This window comes from Cannabis sativa, chromosome 1 (genome assembly GCF_029168945.1).
Source record: "Cannabis sativa cultivar Pink pepper isolate KNU-18-1 chromosome 1, ASM2916894v1, whole genome shotgun sequence".
In the NCBI taxonomy this organism is placed as follows: domain Eukaryota; kingdom Viridiplantae; phylum Streptophyta; class Magnoliopsida; order Rosales; family Cannabaceae; genus Cannabis; species Cannabis sativa.
Genome location: NC_083601.1, coordinates 28308714 through 28319638, shown reverse-complemented (window position 1 = coordinate 28319638; position 10925 = coordinate 28308714). Strand labels below are relative to the sequence as shown.

Here is a 10925-nt window from a genome sequence, read left to right as displayed (position 1 = left end):
AGAGAGAGAGAAATGGAGAGACTGAGCCAACAAGTCGACCATACATAGAGAACCATATGGTTAGGGTTTTAGGGTTTTTGGGAAATGGGCTCTTAATGAGGACAATCTCTCCTCCCATTAGTCTTTTATATGATTTTATTATTAAACATCATATAATAAAATAGTTGGCACAGTTTTCTCGTCTTGGGTTGTAAACAAAATAAAATGATGTTAAAAATTACTTTTTTAACTTACAAGTTAAAATCAACTAAATTTTTTAGCCCAAATAATTTTTTGATTATTAATTTTGATTTTTGACAAGTTATTTTACAGAGACCCACTTCAGCAATTAGAAATAAAATTGTACTATAGACCACGCCACCTCTATAAATGAGGACAGCTTCCCCACCCCTCTCTCTCTCTCTCTCTCTCTCTCTCTCTCTCTCATTGTCTGTAATTTTATTGGGTACAGTAAAACTAGTATCAACTGTTGCCAGGCGCCGCTCTCTCTCTCTCTCTCTCTCTCTCTCTCTCTCTCACATAAACAAAGTCGCTTTCTCAGTCTCCTTTTTTAATGGCTGCTCCACCAATATCTTCTTGAACCCTGACCATAATTCTCAGAGAATTTCCTCACTTACTCGCTCAAATCAAACTTACTTAATTCACGAAGAAGGAGAAGAAGAAAAATGGTGGGTTTTCTTAATTTTTCAAAATTCAATCTTGACCGAAAGTAGTTGAATTTAGACGTTCTCTACTCTCTCTAGTTTTGATTTTGATTTTGCTTTTAGTTTTTATGGTTTGTTGGTTAATTGATTTTTAATTAAGTTTATTTGATATATTGTATAGTTTGACTCGTCAAATGTTCTACCCCGTTGGCTTGAAGTTCTTCTCTGTGAAAAGTTCTACAACGCTTGTATAATTCACGAAGACGCGAAAAAGAACGAGAAGAACATCTTCTGCTTGGATTGTTGCATCAGTATCTGTCCTCACTGCTTGCCCCCTCATCGTTCTCACAGACTTTTGCAGGTTTTTATTTTTATATAATTTGTTCATAATTCTTCTTATGTTCTTCACAATTTAATTTCAAAGGGTTTAATTTTTTGTTTTTAATTATGCCTTTTTTTTCTCTTCTTTTAATGGCAGATAAGGAGGTATGTCTATCACGATGTTATAAGGCTCGATGATGCTACCAAGTTATTTGACACTGATTTTGTTCAAGTAAGCAAAAATTTCTTAACTTTGTACGAAACCTATCATTGCACTCCTCACTGTATTTTTTTTTCTGGGTTTTTGTGGACCATTTACTTGGCTGGTAAATGGTAATGATAAAAATGAATGAAAACATAAGTAAACATACCTAATTTAAAGCAGCCTCGTGTTGTAATCGCTGTATTTTATCGTATCGTATTTCTCACGTTATTTGTATTTTACATGTTTTATTTTTTTTCAATTAGGTATACTAACGTAAATTAGATGGAATTGAAAATAGTTGAATGTGTGGGTTTTTTATTATAAATCTTCTGATATGAACCATTGTTCTCCAACATTTTCTGCAGTCGTATACAACCAACAGTGCTAAAGTTGTCTTCTTAAACCAAAGGCCTCAGACAAGGACTTTCAGAGGCTCCGGCAATATCTGCTGTACCTGTGACAGAAGCCTTCAAGACCCATACATTTTTTGCTCTCTCTCATGCAAGGTCATTACCTTTCCCTAATCAATTCCTACACCTTTTTTTCTCTTTTGGGTCTTAATTATGGTTATAATCGAACGTTGTCATTGTACAGATTCAGTACCTCATGAGAAGGGAGGGTGGAGTTTCAAAGTTCATATTTGAGTGCAAGTTCTTGTCCTTGCCCGACCCAGGCTCCGAAGACGGTTTGATATCACCCGATTCGGTTCTTGAACAGTCGGGTTCTGCCCGAACCTCATCCGGGTCAGGAGGGAACGGCAGTGTAGGGAGCAGGACCTTAAGCTGCACCGCCGCCACAGCTGAACAGATAATTGTGAGGAAAAAGAGAAGCAGTGTTTCCGCGTACCGTGCGGCGTGTCGGCCAGTTTTCTCGCCAGTGTCCGAAATTTCGGCGGCGTTGATGAATCGGCGAAAAGGGAATCCTCAGCGGGCTCCTCTTTATTGAATTCTTGTTCGGATTGATTATAATGGCGGTGGTGAGAGAGATAAGGGAGGTTTGAAATTGAAATATAATAGTTGGTATTATTACTACTGTTGTAATTTTCATTACATGATAAGGGTAGTTTCGGTACTCAAGACAAATTCTTCTTCCCAATTTTGTAGAGGGCTAAAGCTTGATATTAAGCTTATGTTCTCAGTCTCTCTGGTATACTGGTATTGGTATTTTAGTGAGCACATTTTGTGCCAACTCAAATTGTTGCTTACTTTCTTTATTTTCTTGTTATTAACAAAGTCATATTGAGTAATAGTAACAAACACTTAATCCACATTTCCTCTTTTACCTTTCTCACTCTCAATTCCAGATGTTATGATGTCCATTTTATGTGGATGGCAGCTAATCAAACTATTAATTTCACAAATTCATTGTCATTATTGTCTGATTAATAATTTTTGTTTGTTTTAATTATAATACAAAAACTGCTAATATAATTGTATCAAAATATATAAGAACATTTTATTACCCACCAGATCAAGATATTTTAGCAGGAGCAATTGCTTATATTTTTGGTTATTTTCTTTGTTCTCTTGGTTCCCAATGACATAGTAGTGATAAAATTGAACAGCCATGCCTATTCTATAATCCTATGTTTGGTAAGGGGGAAAAATGGTAGGAAAGCAAATTTTGGAGAGAAAAGTAAATAGAAAGAAAAAAAATGCAAGAAAGAAAAGGGAATGAAAAGGATAAGAGTGTGAAAAAAAAATAAGATGGTCCCACCAAAAATTTTTTTCTCTAATTTTGGAGACAAAAGTGAGAAGATTTTTTTAAACTCATATGGATATATAATGGATGTATAATTAATAATATAACTAATACTAATATAATTTTAAAATAATAATTAAAGGGTAAAAATGCAATTATAAAATAACATAATTTTCTTTCCTTCATCTTTCTTTACCAAACATTTACAAGACATATTTTTTTCTTTCCCTCTTATTTTTTTTCTTTTATTCGTAAAACATATCTAATAAAAAGAGCATGGTTATTAAATAAGCACAAGTGTTTAACATACCTCTATGATGTGATATTTTAGAAGTAGTTAACCATTTTTTTTTTATAAAATATACAAAATTAATATATAAATATTGAATATAAATTGTATTAGTAATATAATATGATGTTGCCAGTTGCACTCTATCATTTTTCTAATAGAAATAGTCATTTTACTATTCAAACTTTTTTCTTTGGATTAATCTTTTCCTCTTCTTTTTTATTCCTTCTCCAATATGACGCTTTGTTTGAGAAGAGAAACTCAATTGACTATATTTTCTTTTGAGCATATTAAAATTGAACTTTTATGGGGAACTTGTATCGTTATGTATTTTTTAAACCTATGCTACGGAAAAAGTTTGTACGTATTCTAAACAAAGTAACAAAATTAGGCACACATTGATTCGCGTGGGCCACTCAATATTTTTCTTTTTTTTTTTCTTTCTTTTGGACTGTTTTTTCGATCATGTATGCCATATTTGCATGCAATTATGGTATTTTGTTTTCTTTTTGTTCTTTATTTCTTTTTATTTATTGTATTTTTTTCCCAAGCAAAAAGGGACACATTATATTTTTATCATTGTTCAACGAAGACTAGATTGGTTTTTTTAAATATAGTAAAACTAAAATATGGGAATGTATATATGGTTAAATTATTTGGAACATATATTACATCCTTTGACGCTTGGCCTTAAAAAGAAATATATTATGCAAAGACAGCTTAGCAACTTTATAAATACGTGTGGTAATTATACAAATTAGTAAAAATACCTCTTTTGGTAGGCAAAACAAAACCTCTAAGTAAACTGTTTGGGACTAAATACAATTGGGTTTGTCTGTAATTTAGCTGTTAGTGTAGTTGGTAGAGTAATGAAACATTGAAACTTATTACTACTATTTACATGATATTTTTGTTTACTAGGTAGAGAAAGGTGTTTCTGTTTGTTTTCATTTTTTTGAGGGGAAGATTTTCCTATATATACTTTGGCAAGAGTGTAACTTACCTTTTTTATTTGCATAATCAATACTGATAATGGGTCAAGCGACTACTCTGGCTTTGGCTTGGATTTTTGTTTTGTACCTCCAAAAAAATGTGTAAATATTACTACTCTTTTTTTTAAAAAAAATAAAATAAAATGTTGCAATTATATATTTTTGTGTATTTATTTGAACCTAGTTGGTACGATCTATCTACTATACATATTCCTGGACAATAAATAGGCAATACGAAGGGAATGCGAAATGCCAATACACCTAAACCACGAAAGGCCTTTATGAGATGGTACAATATGACAGAAACATGAAATGATGAGGTTGGAGAATACCATTTATTATTTTATTATTATTATTATTATTATTATTATTATTATTATTATTATTATTATTATTATTATTGGTGGGGTTAAGTTTTAATTATCAAACATTAATTCACACCTTAATTCCAACTAGTATCTTCTTGAACATTTTAGATGGAGCATATGTTATTTTATATCTTAATTTGTTTAACACTATACCGATATTAAAATGCACCACAATTCTTATATTGCTTGATATCTTAACATTTCTCTTTCAAATTTAGCCAAGTTGACCATTTAGAGAGGGCCATTGAGTTCCATTGTTTTGTGGGTTTACTCTATGAAAAATTGTTTGTTTCTCTCATTATAGATAGTTATATATTCAGTCTATATATTGTACAACTCAATATATTTCATTTTTTTTTTTCTTTCCATTCTTCATTTGTTTCTTTTAATAAGAAGAATATATCTTCATCATGCATTTCTCTCACATTTCCTTCTTATCTTATATTATTATTAACAATTTCATTTCTATCGTTTCTATTAATTTTCAAAAACAGTAATGATATTGATTGATCGTAAATAAAAAGAAAGTAATTGTAATAATTTATTGTGAATAATGGATATTGTCCAAATGTTATTGAATGCGTGTTAAAGTTTTTATGTAATGATATTTTTTCTATTAATCTCACAGAGTAATTTTTCCTCACTGGAGTCGCTTTCAATGTATATATGCATGTAATTTGTATGGATCGGGCCCTTCCCATCCAATCATGTGGTATAGGGACCTCAAAGAGGCTTGTTGACGAGATTTTTTGTAAACAGATCTAAGAAGATAAACAAGCAAGATGAACACAAGTATTTATCAATCAAAGTAATCTCGTTTACCAAAAAGTAATTTAACAAAGATGAACATGAGGATTTTATAGTGGTTCACCCCCTTTCGGCGGTAATAGGCTAATCCACTTGATATTGGTCTCAATGCTTGAGGATAGTTCTCCAAAATTATGTTCTCAAAGAATTAAGTCCTCAAGTGAGTTATTTAGAATGAGAGAACGTGAGTTTGTGAGAATGAGTTGGAGTCCTTTACGATTGATATCACCTTTTATATAGGGTTTCATCTAGGACTCTTTTAAGGTTTAAAATCTCTTAACCCAAGACGCACCTTTCCCAAACTATAGTCAAGTTAGGTTTAAAATACAAAATGATAACAAAATCATATTTCAAAATAAATATCTAAAAAATAATAAATGCTGAAGATATCTTTGATCCACACGTGCTAGCTTATAATTTTTGTCACAAGGAGCACAAGTATGTTGATAAAGAGCACATGCTAAGATCATGATGGTAATGAGTCGTGAGAAGCACCTGTCAAGGTAAGGAGCATCTCAGCTAGGACCGAGAGATAATACTTGTTGGTGAGCTCCGGGATGGTTCTTAGTGAGGATATTCCCAACTAATGACGAGATGATATGTTGGAGTTGTCATCTAAGTTTGGGCCGAAGTAGCATGTTGGGGTTGTCATCTCGGCTTGGGCTAAGATGATGCCTTTGATGTTGTACCAAGTGGATGCACAAGGAAGAATGTCAAGGTGATGTGATGAACTAATGAGGCTTGGCCAAGGTTTTTAAAATTGTGATGAGGTGATATGACCTCTCCCATATTTAGGACAAAAATTAATGCCACATCATCCTTCATTTTTTTAGGATAACAAGGCTAATATCCTATATCCATTCGGGATGGAATGAGCAATTGCATTATTTTTTTAAGTAATCCTTCAAGGGAAGGACAACTCTAACTCAGATGTGTTCTACACTCCAAGCCTCGATCTTAGAAGAATCGCTTGTGTTATACTTTGCATCCCCATTAAAATAATGAGAATGGTAGTAACCTTTCTCGTTAGGTTGTACGTATCAACTTACAAATCTATTCCCTTACTTGATGTCGCACAGTGACCATCAGGGACCAACATATGAGGCAATAAAAGTGACCTTGGACTGAATGAAATCTCAAACTTCACTAAAGGGTTTTGGGGTATCTTAGATTTACGAGATTTAGGTGGAGACATGATCTGAATATCTAAATCACATGGCAAAAAAGCAACAGTGACAGAAGGTAAAAATAATAGTTTGGCTTTGGGAAACTCAATCAAGTCGGGTAACTTAGGCCAAGCTGCTTCTCGTAAATAATGATACTTACCCTCAATTATCTCATCTATAAAGTGCCTATAGTGAGCAAAATTATGGGTTTTCACATTTAGAATCTGAAGACATTTTTTCTAAATAAACGTCGTTAGATTTTGTAAAATTTGAAACTAAATTCATAATAATAAGTATGAAGCAATCTCAATATCTACTTAGTTCAAATAAAACTATAATAAAACCATATAAAAAAAACTTATAAAATAAAAACACAAAAATAATTCCATAAATAAAAAAGTGTTGATGCTTACTGACTTTTGGAATAAAAGGTAACCTTGATGATATTCTTCACTGGGAACCTCCGATACCAAGAGTCTTGGTATGTAACGCGATCTCAATTTCAAAAAAATAGTGGTAGAAACTTGAAGAAAATATAAGAGAGATAATGTGGATATGCGACAGATAAAAGAAAAATCGAAAAGGACACTGGAGTTTTTTCTCTATGACAATAGTAAATGACAATGAAAAAGATGGATAAAGGGAAGAATGAAAAAAAAAATACTTATAAGCTATATCTCGCGAGCACTGTTTGATTTTCCATGATAATTTATCAACGGTGATTAATCTACGGGTTTGATGAAAAGACGACTGTAATTGCAAATTAGAGAAATTTTTCTTAGAAAAATTAAACCATAAAAAAAAGACTTACTCAATACACATAAAGGACGTTCCACTATCCAAGACAAAGAGTGAAAAGTCATTTCAAATAAATAAGTTCTTTTTAGAGAGCAATTGTTATACTATGAATTGCCCATGCACGATCTTCTCGGAATAAGTTGATATTTACAACATTAAATGTGAGACGCTTAACATAATTCCAATATGCAACTTAGGGTGCTAAGCTTGTGAAGGCATTCAAAAACATTCCTAATGTTGATATTGTAAATGTTCAGAGACTTAACTTACTTAAACTTGCTTCTGTTCTTCACCTCGACAAATTTAATCAATGTGTTCTCCGAGGAGTATGCCACCGAAGCACACATCCAAGTATTATCAAGCTCCGTGAATAATCAAGCACCTAGGTAGAAATACACTACAAAATATAAAGACCAAATTAAAATATGGCCGTTATTTTACTTTAAATAGAAACAATTGTATGTTATTTTTCACATATTAGTTATATATCTATTCTATTTAAAGTGTGCCTATATAATCGAATTCTTGGTTTATGAGAAATTCATGAATCACTTTTTATTTATATTATTATTAAGATGATTTATTATTAAAAATAAAATAGTTTATGAGAATATCATGGATCACTTTTTATATATATATAATAAAATAAATAAAATAAATCCCATTAAATTCATAAAAATACAATTGGGTTTTTGCTGTTGTACATCTACGATTTTTCTCTTCTTCTTCTCTTCTTCTTCTCTTCTTCTCTTCTAGAATTACCATTTTCCTATAAAAACACACATTAAAAGAAAAAGTTATATTTTAGCATATACAGTATAATTAAGAAGCCATAAAATTTATAATTTCGTCTTCTGTTAAATAAAAATAAAAGCAACTTAAAGTATTATTATAATTATGCTGCTTTGTACATGCTGCGACAAAAAAGAATGTCAATCTTATTAATTTCTCCATGTTCTAGCTATTAATGCAAACAAGAAAAAGAAAAATATTTACTAAAACCCACCAAAACTTATCATAATTAAACCTGAGGCATTAGATGCAAAAAAAAAAAAAACAAATCAGAGAGTACATTACAGCACTATTTTTGATCACGTGCTCATAAATTAGAAGCACAATTAAATATATTAGCGAAATAGTGACTAACATCCAAATTTCAGAGTTGACGAAAAATCTGCAACTGAATGAGGTAAAGACTACTACAATATTTACTTTATTAAACTTTTGTTTCAATATCTTACTATTATTAACACCATTTGATTTGGATGTAGAAAAAATATTTTTGGATTGAGGCGACAATAAAAATAATTGATACTGTCCAGAGTTTTTATTACATGTCATGTGACGCATGTCATAAAAAAATAAATTTATACAATCGCAATAAAAAAATTATATGTGACAAGCCAACATGCAGCCAAGAAGGATTTCCTACACCACTGTATATTACAAAAAACATATGATGTTATTGAAATTAAGTTAAAATAAATAATAATAAAAAAAAGATACTAACAATCTTATTATGCATTTTACAGTGCTATAGCATATGTTGAACTTGATGACAATACAAAGAGCCTATCTGTTGTCATGTTCGCAGATATTGTGGAAAAAATATTTTCGTGTACTACTGCCCAACTAATGAAATATACTGCAAAGGTGTAATTTTTAAAAAATAAAATAGTTTTACATGCCTTTCATAAGTTGATTTTTTAATTAAATAAGCTATGCACACCACGTCTAATCAGTTTAAATGAAAATACATCACGGTTTACAGGAACACCGCCGCTTTGTCGACACTACCATATTCAATTTATTAACGAAAAAGTAGACAATCTAGATATATGCGGACCCGGCTAGAATGAAAAGTGCAAAATACAAAAATTACACTATTGTCTCTATCGAAGCAAATGAAGATTGAAATCCACCAATGACTATCATTAGTTTTCTTATCTACAATTTTTAGACAAATGCTATCTTCAATTATCAATAATTTAGAGATTGATTTTTAATTTTCTTTTTATCTTACACTTATTTAAGTAATGTTTCTTTAAGTATTGGAACATCAATTTTTAATTTATTTTTGGATTAACTTAAGAACATATTTAAATCATCAAGCTTTCTTAAACATTAATATATTACATTCGGTATTCACTTTTAATTGACAATATTATAAACTATACTATTTAGATACACATAATAATAATCTCACCTATTAACTAATAATATTATTTCTTTAATTTTTAATTGTATCACTTTCAACTAACATAAAAAAAATTAACATAAAATTTAGTATACGTGCCTTGCACGTAGCTTTTTGCTAGTATATATATATATATGGAGGAGGTTCTAATGGTTACATTTTTATTGTAACCACGTGGTTACATTTTTTTTTAGCCATTAGATCATTATTAAATGGTTGTGATTAATTTGGAAATTAAATAAAAAAAATTAAAAATGACCTGTAACCTGATATTAACCTGTTAATTTATTTCCTTTTAAAACTTTAATTAAGATTAATTATATTTTAAAATTAAATTAAGTATGATTATTAATTAATTTTTTGTAATTTATTATTAAATAAAGATCTTTTAGCAATTTTTTTTTTACACTTAAATTATTTTAATTTATATAACAAAACTCTTAATAATTTAAAATTATACACATATAATTTCATAATTAAAATTTTATTATACTTATAATATTAATTTTAAATGATTACACTTCCTTATACTTCTTGTATTTCAATGTATCTTAATAATATCCTCTCTTGTATTGTCAATATTGTACTTCATCTGGGTTCTGACTATATTTGTTATCTTATTCTTGTTTAGATTTGTTTCATCATCAACTATGTGTGTTTGAAAAGTATGTTTTTTTATCGATCCAGCTTGGGTACAGTTTATGATTGCAAGATAATGTGCCATAGGAATGGGAGTCAATTTTAAATGTTATTGTTGTTGCTAGCACTTTCTTTCTAGAACTAGTTTCCATTGATGAGTGCCTTTCAATGTAATTTTAATTAAAGATTCGGGCTCAAGGTTGAATGGTATTTCATTATGTACAGGGCAAAAAGGTTAAAGTTCCAATATTCCTTGTCCCAGCTACCCAAAAGGTTTGTCTCCCAAATGCAACCCTAAAATAATTGGTTGCTTAAAGTTGTCCATAAGAGGAGAGAAATTTGTCTAACACATCCTAATCTACAGGTATGGATGGACTTATATAATCTTCTAAATTTTTATCAATCTGCAAAAAATTTAAAAAATCACTCCAAACAGCTACATCAGTATCAATCCATTCATGGCTAACATCTTTAGTGTCATGCTCAATTCCACTGTTATTCATGTCAGAGACATCTTCTTCACATTTCTTTTTCACAAAACTCATGAAATGAAAAAAAATTATCTTCATCTTCGGACAAATTTGCTATAGGTTCTATGTTTTCGTTGTCAATCATTTTCAATGTAAGTGTGGTGGAGAGTGAATGAAAGAAGATAATTGCGAGTAAGACTTTAGTTAATTAGAATTTATAATTAAAAAAATAAAAATCAAGACTTTAAAGATTAATTAGATTTTAATTAAGTGTCAATATAATATCATGTTTTTTAATTTATAAGGACACATCCTGCAAAAAAAAAAA

The 10925-nt window shown here is 30.2% G+C and overlaps 1 protein-coding gene across 1 annotated transcript; it reads left to right on the top strand.

Annotated features, from left to right (window-relative positions):
• Positions 1–268: 268 nt before the first annotated feature.
• Positions 269–2453, top strand: LOC115705020 (protein RGF1 INDUCIBLE TRANSCRIPTION FACTOR 1). Its single transcript, XM_030632252.2, has 5 exons — positions 269–668; positions 826–1005; positions 1123–1197; positions 1536–1676; positions 1765–2453. Exons 1-5 carry the CDS (start codon positions 666–668, stop codon positions 2113–2115), a joined length of 750 nt encoding a protein of 249 aa, XP_030488112.1. The 5' UTR covers positions 269–665; the 3' UTR covers positions 2116–2453.
• Positions 2454–10925: the final 8472 nt, after the last annotated feature.